Source organism: Phaethon aethereus, assembly GCF_964289735.1.
Source record: "Phaethon aethereus genome assembly, chromosome: 13".
Classification (NCBI taxonomy): Eukaryota; Metazoa; Chordata; class Aves; order Phaethontiformes; family Phaethontidae; genus Phaethon; species Phaethon aethereus.
The window spans coordinates 3,772,395-3,789,679 of NC_138589.1; the positions used below are offsets into that span (position 1 = coordinate 3,772,395).

Sequence of the window (17,285 nt, forward strand, 5' to 3'; positions counted from 1 at the left end):
GGGGAATTTCCTCCCCGAGGCGGCTCGCCAGCGCCGGCAAGGGAGGGCCTCGGGCGGAGGGCGCCCGCCCCTCCCCGCCCCGCCGCCCCCGGGCCCGGCGGCTGTCACGATGACTGCGGGAGGAAGGCTCCCCCTTCCCCGCGCCGCCTCGCCGCCTCCGGCCCCTCCTCCGCGCCCCAGCTGCTGAGCGCGCCCGCCCGGCGGAGCGACCCCCGCTCCCCACCCTCCCCCGCGCCCGGTTCTCGCTGTGGGGCGTCCCCGGCCTGCCCGTCGGCCTCGGGGGCGGCGGCTGCCTCGCCGCCCCGGCGCTCGGAGGGGAATGGGTGGAGTTGAGGAGCGCGGTTTCCTGAGAGGAAGTGACCGCACGGGGCAGGAATGCGCCGCCGGCTCCGCGCCGCGTTCCGCCTGCCTCGCTGCGGTGCCGCGGGGAGCCCTCGCCGCCCCGCCAGCCATGCCGCACTTCACCGTGGTGCCCGTGGAGGACAAGCACCGCGCCGAGTACGACAGCGTAGAAGGGCTCAGCTGGGTGGACTACCGGGAGCCGGCCGCGGCGCCCACCGCTGGCGACTCCTACGACACCGTCAGCTCCGACGGTGAGCGGGCACCGCCGGGGCGGGGGGGCGGCCCGGGGGGAGCCTGGCTCCCCGGCTTCGCTGCCGCCGGCCGCGGCAGACAAAGGCGGAGGAGCCGGGGGCGGCGAGGGGCGCCGCGCCTGCAGGAGGAGCCCCCGCGGGGTCCGCCGGGGCGGGCGGCGGCTCCGCTGTTGCCAGGGCCGGGACGCGCCGCCGCGGCGAGGCCCGCGGGGAGCCGGGCCCGGCGGATGAGTGTGGTCGCCGCCTGTCAGCCCACGTCGACCGGTGGCCGCGCAGTCCCCGTGGCAGGGGTTGCTGCCGGCGGGATGCGGGGTGGCCGGGGCGTCCTCGCGCAGCGCGGCGGGGCCGAGTCAGGCACGCTCGGGGATCCGCCCCGGGGATCCCCCCGCTCCGCAGCCACTTGCTGATAGCCTGGGGTGCAGGGGGGACGCGGGGGGACGGGTGTTATCATTGCCCACAAACTGCAGTTTCCAGAGGTGATAAGAGAACGTGGAGATCCGCTTAGATCCTTCCAGTGCTCCGCTGCCAAAATAAACGGCTGATAGAAAATTCAGTTAAATCAGCCGAATCTCAAGTGGCTGCTTTTCTTATGTCATCTTAAAAAATGCGCCTGCCCAGCTAGGGCTCTCTCCCTCGAACCGGGCCCTTGAATACTACAGCATGTGTATTGTGTCTGTGGCTTTCCCAACGGCTCTTGCTAGGCAGAGCTGCTTTTTGTTAGTGGTTAATTTATTCCAATTACAGAAGAGGATCACGTAAGTAGGAGGGGATTTTGGGTGGCAAGAAGCACGTTCTTTAATCAGGCAGTTAATATCGGTGCTCAGCTTGTCTTGAGGCTTTGCTGTGACTTTTAGGTACTAATCAATTTAAATGCAGTGAGTGTTTCTAGTGAGAAAATGAAGGATGCTTAGATTTGGAGAGTAGAGTAGTTCTGATAAAAGGTTGTTTTAGCTCTTTGTGGGATTTGTTTCTTTTTTCTGCCTTGGTTTTGTTTAGTTCTGTAACCTTTAGGAAGAGGATGTTCCCATGGGCTCAGCTGGTGAGTCTGACTTGCCCTCTGTGAATCATGCGTGACTCTAGGCAACAAAAGAAAAATCAGTAAACACCTGACCTGTTCTTCCTTGCCCGTGCAGTCAAACTTTTTGAATGCAAATGTTATTGGATGCACAACAATCCCTGAAGGGAGCCTGCACTGCTTAGGCCTGTGCTCAAGGAAGAGAAAAGGGTTATTTTGCTGAGTGATACTCAACTGTCATGAGATCAAGGTCCAGTTCCTGCCTTGTCACCTTCTTCAGTTCTCTGTGAATCTGTGCTTTGATCTCCAATATATACCATTCTTTATTTTTCTTTCTTTGCATAGTTTTCAAAGGAATTCTAGATTTCATATACCAACTAGCTTATATAAGGCCTGATATCCATTATGTTGGTTCTTTCCCATTCTAGTGTGGGCATTTTGGAATGATGAAAAGTAGGTGCTTTTCCCAACTTGTTTGTTATCGCAGCCAATTTGAGGTTCTAGCCCTAAAGGCTGTGCAGGGTCTTGACTTAATTTTGTAAAAAAGTCTGTTTTACTCTTGGGTTCCTTAACCTGTAGTTCATGTGTATGAAAGTAACAGGTGTTTTTCACACATCTCAGCAGGTTGAGGTGGCAACCTCGTGGAGTACTTTTTCCACGAGCTAGCTTTGGCCATGGGTTGGTAAGTGTGACTTGGGGAAGCTGCTGCTGTGATGGATAAAGGAAGGTCAACTCCAACTGCCTGTCATTTGGATATGAGACTGTTTGTAGGATGTGTGCAAACAACCCACTTCAAGATACTCAGCTGCCCGTCACAGTCTATCAGTAGCTGGCAAGCTGTCATCTCTTAAGTACTGCTATTTTGACTGCAGCACAGAACCATGCTGCTGGAAGTTAGTTTCACTTAAAACTGATAAATATCTAGTAACATCTCTATTAATATATGGTAGTTAGTTCTGTTTCTGTTTGAACTATAACTGCCTTCTATTTTTTAATTTACTTTCACAGTAATTAAATGTTGTTTCATATCCTCCGGGTGTATGTATAAAGATACGCTGTCTTGCCTACCTGTACTGACAAGCATGTTCTTCCCCACTAGCCTTTTCTGTCTTTTCCTAGGTTTCTTGGGTTTATGGCTCTGTAGAGGGGAATCTGAATGCCCTTGTGCTACTCCTTTTGGGTTTTGGTGCTTCTTTCTACGTCCTATGCAGAGTGCCGTAGCCTCTCATACTGGGGGAGCATTGACAATATGACATGGTGGAGATAGAAGCTCCTGTTGAAGACAGAGTATTTCACAGCTCTTTAGCGCTGGCTGGAGCCTGCAGACGAGGGAAGAGAGCAACCCTCCAGAGTCTTCTGTGGCAGCTGATTATGGGGCTCATGGAGAGATTTGTTGGTGTTGGTGATGCCCCTGATTCTTGATAAGGTAAACTTTGTTTGACTTGAGTGCACAGTTCCAGAGTTTTAGGTTGTGGCCCTATCAAAGTGCATACAGTTTGTATTGGCACTGCATTGCATGCACACAGAGCTGTCTGAGCAACGCCAATTCTCCAGTCTTTCCATGTGATCAAGTACTGCCGCAGTATGAGGAATTGGTTGCAGTTGTTCTGGTGAATCTTCTTCAGGGAGGATTTTGTTTTATCAGCTTGCTATTCAGAACCTTATTTAAAGACTTCTTTGGATGGCTTGATTTGATCAGAGATGGCTTAAAAGGGATTCAGTAGTGATATGGCCGTTCAAGAGTATGATCTATCATGGTAATGAAAATCTGTTTATAGCTGGTCTGTAGCAGTGCAGAAAGTAGTGGCTTTGTCGTCCAGTACTCCTTGCACAATTTCTTAAGCTGTTGCTTATGATTCTGACAGACTCTTACGTCACTCTGTCCTTTTCACTCCAACCTTTATTTGTCATAGCCTTGTTTTTGAATGTCTTTTCTGAATTTTGCTTTATTTAGGGCATCAAGTGATATGGTGTCATCTAAACACTACAGACGTGAAGCCATTCAGCAATAGAGTTTCTTGTCGACTGTTTCTGTAAGAAGACATTAGTCATCGTGCAATAATTTAGCCTTCCCAGATAGCTCCAGTGCTTGCTTGTGAATAAAATCAGCCTTTTTTTCCTAAGCAGGTTCTACCAATTGCCACTACTTGTAATAGATTTTGACATCTTCCATTTAGAAAAAGAAGTACAAAGAATTATCCTGTGATCCTATGATAAACATGTGAGCCCTGCTTTATGGATCGGCAGGGATGAGAAATGTGAATTTGGCATCTCTTCAGTCTTTGAAATAATGCCAGCATGTTAGCTTGGGTACACAGGGTAAGAAGAGAGACAGTGGGGCCTGAATAGTGTTTAAAAAAACCCAAATAAGCTTTGCTTTAATAGGAATTTCAGTTCCACAGTGATTGTGCACCCTGTTAACCAAAATGCGGCAGTGTCATGTGTCCTGTGGGAAGTTGTTTATCTTCCTGTGACTTTTGTTTGTGGAAATGAGATGCTAATCAGCTTGGTGTCACTAACCAGCTTTGGTCAGCTCCCACCCTTGGCGTTTGCCAGTGAATTGCTCTGCTTATGTTCCAGTTATCACATGGCTTCCTTTCAGCTGAGAGTTTTCTAACAAGACTTGAGATCTTTTCCTCATGCTTATACTCTGCCTCAGTATGTACAGTGCCCTTGTGCAGCAACAGGTTATGCTGGTTATTTGCAAGAAGCTATTTTTGAGAAGATGGATAAAGAAAGTTTTGGTGCGATAGCAGCGCACTTTTACTTTAAGCTTCTTCCTGGTTCACTGCTTTTTAATATGTGGTAACTTACTAGTAAAGGTTTTAAGTCTTGCAAGACTTGAAATAAAGGTCACACAAAATATGTCTGAAGATACTTTCAATGGGGATACATAAATCATTCAAAAATTCCTTTTTAAAGCACTTAATTCTTACGTGTAGGTGTTTTGGCAAAGTCCAGCGATAAGATAAAATTAGTCTCAGAATGAGTTAGATACTACAGTTAAATAGGAGTGACAGAAACATGTGTCCAAATAGGTTTTAGATTATCTTAAATTCAAGAACTTCTGCTGGCAGCAATGTGGGTAAATGGTGCTGTTACAGTAGTCTGTCAACTATCTATTCTGGTGATTTGTTTACTGTTGTCTCGCTGAAAATGGTACAGAGACTGCATCTTCTTCAATTTAGTGGCATTTTGATGGGAGGGGGTTTCTTTTCTCTTTTGCTAAGCTTGGCATCCATTTTCCCGCTCCGTAAAGTTTCATGTGTAAATTTGGAGATACTAAAAGTGTCCTGTCAGTGCTAAATATGTCAGTATTTGTTCCTGTTCTATAAAGGATACTTGTGAGATACTTGTAGGATACACAGCAACGGTTATAATTTGAAATGCAGATCCTTAAAGGGGTGGTAGCAGCTGGCTCATCCCTGTGAAGTCCTGTTTTGTTTTTTTTTTCTCCTGTTTGTGCAATCAGCAATTAGCACAGCACTGATAGCAGTGCCAAACTCCAGGCTACTTTTTTCAACAATACAGGTGCATAGATAAGTGGCCTCTTGCTTCAGATAAGGAAAGATAAGAGTGTGGTATGTGAAAAATGAGAGTGGAGAAGTGCTTTGTGACATGATTAGCCATTCCTCACACTTGTTGGGGTGAAAGAGATGGTATATACTTTCTCTATAGCCTGTAAGCAAAGGAATTTTGCTGAGAAGCTCATTTTGATGGAATACCATGGTGGATGCCTCAAGTTTCTTTTAGTAGCAGGCAGTGTTGTAAAGTTTAATTCATCTATAAAAATGCTTATCTAGGAAAAGAAAAAAGTTCATGTTACTGCATAAACTGTTACTTTTGCTAAGCATGTCTCTCATACCTCTTCTAATTTGTTCAGTGATTAAGACAGAGCTGGAGAGGCTGCAGCTGTCCGGTACCAAGGGGATTGTGGTGCCAATTGCTGGCGGCTAGGAGACTTAGCTAAATACAGAAAAATATGGGCCTTTTTGTGGGTTCTTTGGTGTTTCAGTTATTTGGAAAAGCTCTGGGAAGGATCTTGGTGATATGTCTAGGTGATTTGAAAGCACCTCCCATAACTGTGTATATGCGGGTCTGTATGTTGCAAAAAACTAAGAGAAGATGAAAAAACACAAACAACCCTCTGCTGGTCCTTTGTAGCTGCTGATTTCTTGTGTTTCAGAGGACATCTGTATGAGAAGGCTAAGCAATTGCACATGAAGAGACATGGATTTTCCATCTAACTCTACCTGCAAATGCTCGCTCCCTTTGACTTGCTAAGAGCCCATTTCAAAGTTGAGTTGAGACTAAGATTGGGAATTGTTTTTACGTGCTGAAGCTATATTTTTTTTATTCAATCTCTGCACTTTTCTAAAGAAATTAAAATAAATTCTTGGTTTTTTTATATTGTGTTCATAGTACATATCTGATGTATAAAATTGATCTGTGTGTGTGTTATTCAATTTCCTCTTGCAAATTTCTTCAGTGTTTCACTTCCTTAAAGAAAATAGTGACATTGTCTTTCTTTTCCCCACTGCAGCAAAATTAAAGAATATGTTTTTGCAAGCTCTTCAATGTAGAGTTTAAATTTGCCTTTTGCTCTAAAGTTCTGTGTAGATTGGCGATTAAGGTGCTTGCAGCCCCATTGACTAGGAAATGTAGCCAAACATAATAAATGCTATTCGCTGAAGTTAAAGAACAACAAACATCTTGAGGAAGATCAAACTTAGTGATCACTGCTTGCTTTTTAAGTGCATGTAGCAGAATGGGGGACACTCAGTGGCACAGGGAGAGAAAAGTGGCATTTGGTGAGTTTCCTCTTCCAAGACCAAGTTAAAGACTTACACCTGTTCTTGACTATGATGTAACAAATAATTTAATGTGCAGACTGACTCATATAGTAGAAAAATTTCTATTATCGCCAGTATGTGGGAGCAAGATTTATTTGATTGAAGGGTTTGTGTCTTCAACCTGTTGGGTCAAGGTTTTCCTTAGAACACTTTGTTCTGGTGACCTGAACTACGGAGAAAAAACTGCACCATTTTAAGACATGGTGTAATGCCTATTGGAATTAGATTTTGGGGACGTTTCCATTGTTTTCAGTAACCTTTGAACCAGAAATTTGGAATCTCTTAATTGTACTAAGCTGATTTTTATTCTCACAGATAAGAAAGTTTCAGTATTTTTTGTTGTTTCATTTAGTAAAACTTCTTTCTTAATTATGAGTTTTCAATAGGCATCTGTTTTAAATGACGCCAAGTGATCCCTTAGCAATGAGTAGTACTGTTCTTGTTCTTTCAGTTGAGCTGCTTCGGATGATTTCTTTCAGTATACTTGGATTTTGCCACCGATGGAGAACTGTGCATCTTTCACAGTGGCGGCTGTAGTGAATGCTAAGCTTTTTGCCTTTTTTAAGCTTTTGCTTGCTTATATCTTCTTTATAAGCAAGCAAACTAATGAAATATCATACCGAAAAAATACTAGTCTTTTAGCAAAATCAAATACTTGACATACATTTAATACGTTCTGTCTTTAAATGCAAAAAGTCTACATGGCCAGGAAAAATACAGCTCTTAGAAAATGCACGTAGGGTAAACTTCTTTTGCATCTAATAGCATTTGGTATACTGTTATGTGGTGCAGGTCTCCTTTCTTCTGCCATGCTCTGCACACCTATCTGGAGGTTATTTCGTAGGCTGTCTACTGCCTATTTGTCCTCAGTGATTCTTATTTTAAACATAGTTTCCTGAGTCTCAAACTGTCACTTCTGAACCATAAAAAGAAGTTACTGGTGTTAAGGGAGTAGTATTTTTTCCTAACAGGTCATGTAGTAGGGCTTTAGATTTTGTGGTAGGTATTAGGTTTGGCCTGGAAAAGAAGACTGCTTACTTTCAAGGAGTCTTAATTCATGTCTGAGCAACAGAGGTATAGGTTAGAACAGTTCTGGGAATACATTTTTTTCCAAATTTTTGTTCCTGTTAAAGGTACTTGGTGGAATTTTTTCTTAATCATCTTTTGATCTTCATTCTGCTCTGTAGGACAAAAAGGTGGAGTTCAACATGCAGAATAAAGCGCTAATTGCCCAAAAAGAGCTTTGACTCAATTAGGGTATGGATGAATGGGGAAGGTTGATAACTTGGCACTTTTGCCAAGTTAGCTATGCTTTGCTGACTGGAGGCAGCCTAAGACTTGTCAGAAGTATAAATGAAATGGCATTTTGCTGAGCAGAAGGTGAGAGGCCAGTGCCAGGCTAGGCTGGGCAGCTGGGGCAAGGGAGGAGATTGCCAGTACTGGTGAGGGGGCGGTCATCATCCCACCTTTGTATTGGTGGTCACAGTGCTCTGACAGGAAACTGGGAAGCCCTTGTGCTTAGAGTGTGGCTCAGCAGCATTTCCAAAGGTATTCAGATTCTGGATTCACCTAATGTCCCCTGGAAGTTTGTCCTACAGGTCCATCCCCTTGAATCCAGGATGCTTAATTTCCCCCTTCTCCCCACTCCATCCAAGTGACCTGCATTGTCCTAGAAGCCCAACTCTTTCATTGATTGACATGTGGTCTGTAGTATAATGATTGATGATATTGTAAGCTGATGTTGAAAGCTGGCTTGCAGGCAACTGTAGCAGAGATTGTATAACGAGATCCTGGGAGAGGAGAGATGACGCAGAGCTTGTGTGTTTAGGGCAGAGGCACGCTGTACTATGTATAGGTTCAAGCTAATTATGCCTGAACAAAACTGTATGTGGTTCTTTTGTACAGTCTAATTGCCAACCTTCATTTTAATCTCCTACCAGTAGCCAGCAATTTATTGTGTTTATCTGAGGGACTTAGAACACCATTCCATCATTACAGATACCTCCTTTATCGTGAAGCAGGTTAGGCCATCCAAACTTTTGCCTTTCACTTCCATGTCAAAGGGAAAAAAGGATTTTTTATGATGTGCCATTAGAAGCTGCTGATTTGCTGAATTAAAGTAACTCCTAAGGAGGGAAAACTTGTTGAGACTTGCTCTTGCATACTTTAAATTGCTGATTGCTGCAGTAGGACACAATTTCTATGCCCTGGAGTATAATTGTTTTTCATAAAGTTATCTATAGCAATGCTACTTTGCGTTATGACCCTGTCTCTGCTTGCAAGCTGGGCAGCCCCGGGCTTAGTTGCTGTGTGCAAAGTCCACCTCTGGGTTTCCATGCAGGAGGTCAGATCTGAGTCAGGGCTTGGAGTAATTCAAGAAGATGGTGTAGCTGCTGCTGTGTCTGATGGAGGATAGGACATTACTGTTTCTCCTCTGCCTTCTGCCTTTGCTTTCAGGAGCTTTACCTTCCTGATCCACTTCTAAATAATATAACAGACATCACTTTTACTACTACTTGCTACAGTTTTGTGTCCAGAGCTGATGCAAAGGACAAAGGTAGAGGTTCTTTTAGTAGTCTTGCAGGTCTTATTTAAGAACCTACTGCTCCCAGATATTTTCAGCTTTCTTCTGCTAAGGTTTTCACTGTCCAGTCCGTGATTTTGCAATATGACGTGTTCAGCAGCAATTCCACTTGTCCATCTCCCCCCCAACAGGATCCCTTCTGTTCCCTTGATTCATATTTGTGCTCTGCACCCTGTACTGGGACATGATCTCCTGGGCACAGCTGTTTTTAGAGCATCACAAGCCAACCCTTGCCAACCTCATCCACATTCAATTCCCACATGGATATAACTTTTATATCTTGGCTACTTTGCCTAAGCAGACACAAACCATTCACTTTTGATGTGGCTGTACGTTCCAGAGAACGCAGGGGCAATGTCAGGGGTTAATGTCAGGGACCTTGCAGCCAAACATGAAGGGAGGTATAGTTGAGCTATGTTTGGTGAATCCCCATACTATATAACCAGACAGTGGGATGATTTTCTGCCTTGTGTTAAGACATCTTTTAGCATACATACAGGCAGCTTTAAAGTATAACTCAAGGGAACACACAGAGAGTAATTTAACTGCAATATTTTGCCTTTGCCCTTTTAAGACACTGTATTCTGGACTTTGTGGTTGAAACGTGTTTAGCAGGAGTAAGCTCACCGTTATATGTCCCCAAGTTTCTTCTGACTTAGATTCTGCTGCATGTACTTGAATTAATTCCTGACTGGTGGAGCAGAAGACAAGTGATCTTAATATTGCCCATTGCTCCTTGAAGAGTTTCTGTAAGCTAAGGTGCAGTACTCTTTTTGCTCTCATGCTCTTGCAAACTTATGAACTTTTTGTAAAATGATGATGAAAGCCACTGTGGCTTCTCCAGATACCTGACTTTGTCTTGGTCTGTTCTGTGTGTTGCACAGTGTAAAACATGTTGTGGTATTTTGCAAAACTTGTGAGTGCTTCATAAACGTGTGTTTGAATATATGTATTTTACAAGTACTGTGTATTTTACAACTGTCTGTTGCCTATCATGTGCCATGTCAGAGTGCTCTCCGCCCTCTGAAATGTTCTGTGGGTTGGAGTGACTTCCTTTGCTTGGAGAAGTCTCATGCTGACTTGTACTTTCTTTAAGTATTATGACCGGAGCTACAGTGAGTTTTGGCTGTTAGTAGTACTTCACAGTGAAAGGTCAGCTCTTCATCCCTGGAGCATATACAAACTTAGTTCTTTTTGTGTTTCTCTCTCTCTCACTTTTTTTTTTTTTTAGTTCTTCTTTTCTATTTTCCTTAGTTTAAAAAAAATCTCTCACATTTCCTTTTCACTTGAAACAAAGTACTTCTCAAATGTAAGAAAAATGTGATATTCAGCACTTTCTATGAAGTTTTTCACTGAAAACTCCATAAAACATTCAGGACTTCATAATAAGCTGTAACCGATTACAGATGTCTTTCTACTGTCTTCCAGGAATGAATAGTAGATGTCTGTTAATGTACATTATATAGTATGTAATGCTAATGTACATACATTAAAATTTTGAAAGTAATTAAACCTCCTTTTTCTGTTATTTTCTGTATGTCTGGAGATACTTAGCACTCTGGCTCATAGCTCATCTGTTTCCGCTTGTTCCCTGTAGGAAGTTTTTTGAACTGGTGGCAACATTGACTTAATAGTCACTGTTCCCATCTGCTTGTTCTTACTCCATGGTTTGTGCCAAAGAAACAATTGTACAGGCACGTGTTGAGCTGGAGAAGGGAGCAGATATGTCTGAAATTGTGGAGTGTGTTGTGGGTTTGGTTTTTTTCTTTGAGTTTGTATTTTTTGTACTGTTTAGCCATGGTCAGCTGAAGAGATATAGGGCTGAAAACAATTTTCTGTATTTGTTATTGGAGAGAAAGGTGGATGTCGTATGGAATCTGCATGCCTGTCTCTTAAATGTATGTTGCTGTCTCTCAAAGTGACAACACTTTACAGCAAGGTAAGACGCTTTTCCTGAGGCAGGGAAAATGCTTGAATGCTTCTCCCTATATTTTAATACAGGATGTGCTGTATTTGAGGTGCCTTCATGCATGTGAAGGGACAGAGTTTCAGGGAGGATACTCGTGAGAAATGATTTGGAGTTGTTCCACATGAAAGAACCTCTGAAGTGGATTATGGTGAAGTACAAAGGTTGTTTTTATAGTGGTTTTTTTTCAGCTGGCAATGACAAGTTATATTATGAAAGCTCCTAAGTGATGTGAGTTCCTAAATCCAATTTCTCAAAAGTGACTTGGCATCTTTAATTACATGGGCATTCTTGCTGATTGCACCTAGTGTGTAAAGTAGGTAAGTCTTGTTGCGGTGTGTGCTGGTATCCAGAGGACCTCCTTATGAATGAGCAGAATGGAGTGGGTTCTGGTAATTATGAACTGCTTAGAATCATTCAGTTAGTATTTATTTATGTGTCTTATATTCTTATATAAACCTCCATTTCATCACGCTGATGCTTTTTTTTTTTTTTTTTGTGGTCTTGCATATGATTCGTCCATTGATGGGTAATCATGTTAAAAAGTATTGAAGATGGAAAGAAATACATCACTGTTCTCACTTGAAAGCTGAAATGCCTGGAGGGCTAACGTCACAGAGCTATACTATTCATGGCATTAGCAGGTTTAAAACACTGTCTTGATTCCACACTCGACAAGCAGCAGCTTTGTGACAGACACTTTCCTGAATAAGTGTGCAAACAGCTGCCAGAGTGCCTCGTAAATGTAGCTGGGCTCAGATTTCACAAATAGCATTTTCAGTAAGATCCTGACATTTGTATATTTTCTCCGTGTTGAAAGGATTATAATGCCAGGATTATATCAGCGTCAGTTTAGCTTTCTCTAAGAAGCCCCTTTGCTTCCTGAAAGAGATCAGTCCCATTCAACATTGCAGCCAGCAGTCAGTTTGTCAGAGGAGGTAGAAGAAAGTTCTTTTGGGAATACAATATTATTAAACTTGTCCCATCCTCAGGACTTCACAGAGAAGGCATTTACTAAAGCATGTACTAAGAGCAGAAAGAAGAATAATGGTAAACCAAATTACTGAAAATGGCAAAGAGCTATTGCTAAAGGGTAAGTACTTTGTGTTTGATGTTAATACCTACAAAGGATTATAGTTTTCTGAAACTATCAGTGTATCTGAACTGAAGAAGAAAGTCATTGCGCTTTCTGAAACACAGGTTTATTAAATTGGCGAATCCTTTGAGTTGTGTAGTGTCAGACAACTTGATTGGTAAAGCTGATCTGTAATCTGGTTTTGCAAAGTACAGTAGAAGTTTGAAAGTAACTTTACACGTGTTTAGGGATAAATTGAAGATCTGTGCTTAATTCTGTACTGTGGTGCAGCCTGACTGTTGCATAGGTTGTTGTCTGGGAAGGATTTGGCTGCCTCTTTCATGCAGAACACAAACAAATGCAGTCTTTAGAACTCTGAACTGTTTCAGAGGAACTAATATATTATCAACAATACAGCTCTTTAATTTACTTTTTGGTAAAACTGTGCTTTGTTTGTGTCACTTTTGTAGATGCCAGAGCTGTTGCTCATTATGAATATGTACATGGTATTTGCAGTGTAGTGTGTAAGGAATTTTAATAAGCACACGTTATACTTACTGGATAAAGTTCAGTAAACTCAAAACTTTAACGACAGTGTCAATTTAACAGTGAAGTAAATAATGTTAGGTATTAGTCTTAAAGTGGTGAACAAACACTTTCATATTTTTAAAATACCCATGAACATCAATAGTTTGTCCATAAGCTGCAGTTTCTGATGGAAGTGTGTGTCTGGGTCTGGCATGTGAGAGGTCAGTGTTGTCAGCATAACTGATAGTTCGAGACTGTGTTTTAAGTACAGAGGATCTCTTTGCTGCCTAGAAGCTATCCAGGGAAAAATCTATCCTTTCATTCTGCTATTCTTTCCTCTCATACAGCCTTATTGTTGCATGGGTTGTTATCTAGTGCAACTTTGGCCTTTATTTGCATAAAATACTGGGTCAGCCTGGAATTTACAGCTTGTGCTTTCTGCTGCCTTCAGTGAGAAAGACCTGGTAGCCCAAGGTCTTAAGTGAACTGGCATGAATAGATTTTAGTTAGTTATTACATTACCAATGCCTCGTTTGTAGCGTGAATGAGTTTTATCTAGCTAGACACAATGCTATTTATTTCCCATTTCTCCTATTTCTGATGTAAATATAATACTCCTAATAAAAAACACCACCTATCACCCCCCCCCAAACCCCAAGAATTTAAAGTTTTCAAAATATTTTGAGAACTGTTTTCTCTGAGCTTGGAATGTTACTATCAATCTTTTGCTACAGCAAAATAATGGAATTCTTGGTTTCAGTTTTGAAAAACCTGAAAGTTAAATCATGACTTTTTGTTTTTGCATGAAAAAAGTGCCTTGGATAATACTGACTACTCGTAGCTAAAATGAAAATAAGTATTCCTCATTATCAGATTTGTGATGTCAGCTGCCTGTTCTGCTGACATAAATCAGTTTGTAATCAGAATTTTGATTTTAGAAATGCATCATGTTTCTGTCTAGCTGTGTGTTGTCCATAGAGAAACAAACATTTCTAATAGGCTGTCTTTTTCTAATTATTATCATTTTTAAATAAGATCTCTACTTTGGACTGTTACTGATGTTGGATTAGTATTTTTGCTAAGCAGTTGGAAGTTAGTAATTTAAGAAAAGAAGCAATATCTGATTTCTGTTTATGAAATTTATCCATCATGATCTCTGCAAAAATATAATTGTAAATTGAATAATTATATTGAATAATTACAATCTCCCAAATGAACCAAGGAAGAGGTTTCATAACCGTTCTAAGAGTGAATAAGATTTTTGTTTAGCCCACCCACATGTGAGGAGCCACATAAATAAGTATGTAAGCAGATTTAGAATGTATTTGAAATCAAATTGTCATCTACATGTTTCTTAGGTTGTCGTAATATGACAGTCTCTTGGTATACTTCAGCAATACTCTTGAATGCTTTGCTGCTGAAATGTGGGGATATCGGGGTTCTTGAACTACTAGGAAAGGCCAAGAAACTTGTTTAGTGTTTAGAAACTTTCTGTTCTTCAACAGTTCTCAGTTCTGGAAAACTTTAATGCTAGTGGAGGATGAGAAGAATGCTATCTGAACATAGCACAGCCTTTTGGGGGGAACCAAGGTTGATCTCACAATACAAGTGCTTGGGAAAGCAGTGTCATTGTTAACACAGTTCTTGAGAAAGCACTTTCTAGATGTTAAAACAGTTTCTTTTGTAGAAGCAAACAAACAAACCAAAACCCCAGAGTGAAATAAAAGTGGACGTGAACAGCTATTTATATTAAAACTTTATCCTTAAGGCTGTGAACAAATGTCTTTGAAAATAATGATGTGACTAATAAAATTACCTGATTATGTAAGGAAGAAATACTCTACCTGAAAATAATTTCTGCTTGCAGCAATCCCATTGTTCCGCTAGGTTTTTTTTTTTTCCCCTGTAGAATGCCATTCTTGGGTGTATTCATTTGCTTCTAGGTCTTGTGAGAAAAGCAAACCTTTTTTTTTTTTTTTTTTGTGGTCAAAAAATCAAACTGAATTCTGGCCTAATTACCAGTTGCGTAGAAATTTGCAGAAGATCTTGACACATGAAAATCTGGAAAAGCATTAGTAATTCGGAACAGAACTAAGTTGCTTTCCAAAGTGGGATAAATTTTGCATACCTTAAACCATCTATAAATTAGGTTTTTATTTAAGTTAGGTTCTCTTTAGGGGTGATTTGCAGCATGCCAAGATGCATGTACAGGAGAGGAGCTCCAGGGATCAGCTAATCGAGCCATTTCTTTCTGAGTAAAAAGCAAGCCTGCATGATTAGTTGAATATAACTGCCTGCTGTTTAGATAGCTGAAATTAGGTTAAAGGAAGCCCACACCAACTGCTTGGGTATCAACTCTAATTTCTAGTCTTAGAGTCCAGTGTTATTTGTAAATGGAATACTAAAAATATGAATTATTGATTTAAAAAAATAAATAATTCTATGATTAGATAATGTTCTTTGTGCATGAAAATGGCTCAGTTTGTGTCCCTAGCTATCGTGGGCTTTGTGGCCAGTGATGCTTGTAAAATAGTGTCCGAATGACAGCAAAAAGTGGTGTTAACTGCTATACAGTCTATTTCATTACAATTTTTGTTTACTGTGGTGTATACAAAGGAGTCTACATGCATAGTACAATTACGAGTGAGATATTAGCTCTTACGCTTCTCCAGAAATTAAATTACATTGAAGGGAGGAGTGGTGAGCTGTCCTTTGAGCTGGTTTTCTAATAAGTATCTGCTGTTTGTCAGTTATAAAGAGGTAAATAGAGCAACGGGTTTCTTTCTTTGTCAAGCCCTGCATGTCAGTTCTAACTCTGCTTTGTACTCTAAAATTCTTGGAAGAAATTTAGCCCCTCGGTTAAGATTTAGCTCTTGATATTTCAGGCAGGGGGGATTATGGCAACTCTGCATGCCACCATCACAGGACAGGTCGTAGCCATTTCTGGAGCTTTGTCTAGCTTGGCTGCCTAGCAAAGCACGTCTGCGAGTCTGTGCATTCCTCTTGAGATACTATGAGCATGGTGTACGTGCCTCTACCAACTTGCATTTCATTAGCTCAGATACGTGCCTGTAAAAGTGAAGCGGCGTAAGTTCGTTATCAAAGTTCAGCCCTCTTGGGAATTTTTTTTTTTTAATGTTTTAAGCCTTACTGCACCTTAATTAGCATTACTACATTTTCATTGCTCCTGTTACCTATGCTGGCTAGACTAAAGCTAGTCAGACTATGTCCATCTTTCAGCATGCCTTAACTTGTCAGGTAGATAGAGCCTCCATAAGAACCTGTGAGTGTCTCTGAGTTAGTCATGGCCAAATGGAAAGATCTGAAGTTGTTTTAAGATGTACTAATTTCCACTTATTTAACTGTACATGATGAAGTAGGGGAGTGGTGGTTTTCTTTAACGGGGTTCAGAAACTGATAACAGAGGAGAATAAAACCTTGCCAGGTTGAGTCATGCAACTGCTCCTGCTACCTTCTCACAGGGATGATTATTCTTTTAGTAGTCTGGCTGAGTAGACTTTATCACTGTGAAGCTTCCTGGTCTTTCTTTACAATAGTCTCACTTTGCCTAATAGCTTTCATTTATCCTCACTAATCTGTCTTTCTTACAGTTATTTTCATATATGTGTTTTGTCCATAATTCTCTCTAATTCTCGGTTTCGTCCCTCGGTGACTAAAGAAAACACGATGGCTTGCACAAAAGACTCGCACTTGGCGTGCTCAAGCAGTGAAACTGTGTCCCTCTGGCCTAATCCACTTCTAGAAGGAGAGCAGTAACCTGAAGACTGTCTTCTGTTTCCCTAATATTTTTTATTTTTTTTAAGTAAAGACAACATAAAGCTTTTGGAGAAGATCAAAATAAAACCAGTCAGTAGAATATCTGCTACAGTTTTGCCACAGTGTTATTTCTTGGCAATGAGATAAAAGTTAAGCAAAGCATCCATTTATTGCTTTTATTTGGTCTCATGGGATTATGTGTTTGCATGTGCGGGAGTATGCACGGTTAGGATTTTTGGGTTTTGTTCCGTGGACCGTCTTTGGTGTTTTAGGTGATCCACGCAATGATGAACCTTGTTCTACAGACCTGCGTCCGTACCTGAGTAGGGGAGCTCTAAAAAGTTCAAGAAACTATGGTGGAGATGTTTAGGTAAACTGTATAATTGTCGTGGTGGCTGCAAATAGAATTATTTGGTTTGGAAGAGAACTGGTAGCATTCAGAAATAAAATGCCTTAATTATTGAAAGATAACGAAGACTGAGAAGCAATGAAACAAGTGAAGAGGAAATATTAGCCTACTTGGAGTATAGTTTGCCTGTCTCAAAAATTGAGATTAATTAGGGACTAAGGCAAATAAATTATTCTCTGTTGCAGAGTATATAGCTCCCTCTTTAAGAAATGTTCCTTGCAAAACAATCTTGCATGACGAAAACTAACACCAGATAGCTACTGTCCAAGACCAAAGACTTGATAACTAAGAATGTGGAAAACTGTACCCATGTCACAAGATGGTGCTTGCCCAGGAGACTTCATGCTTCAGAATGTAAACTGTCCTCGTGTGAAGCTGGGGCAAGAATTCCCCGGAGTAGCTTTCCGAGGTCACCTCCGGTCTCTTCCAAAACTGATGGAGATAACAAGCTCTTCCCATGCAAGTAAGTCTCTTTTAAGCTGCTG

At 41.5% G+C, this 17,285-nt stretch overlaps 1 protein-coding gene across 3 annotated transcripts in view; it reads left to right on the forward strand.

Moving 5' to 3' along the window:
* Nucleotides 1-319: 319 nt before the first annotated feature.
* Nucleotides 320-17,285, forward strand: part of SLC12A4 (solute carrier family 12 member 4) — a gene marked incomplete at both ends in the record, with an annotated part of 49,899 nt that continues 32,933 nt past the window's right edge. For 2 of the 3 annotated variants that reach the window (XM_082005782.1, XM_082005781.1), the window contains one exon: nucleotides 320-593. In XM_082005782.1, the coding sequence (XP_081861908.1) occupies nucleotides 320-593 (274 nt within the window). Of the gene's footprint in view, nucleotides 594-17,091; nucleotides 17,264-17,285 lie in introns of those variants that run through there. The other variant, XM_082005783.1, reaches the window with a different exon arrangement.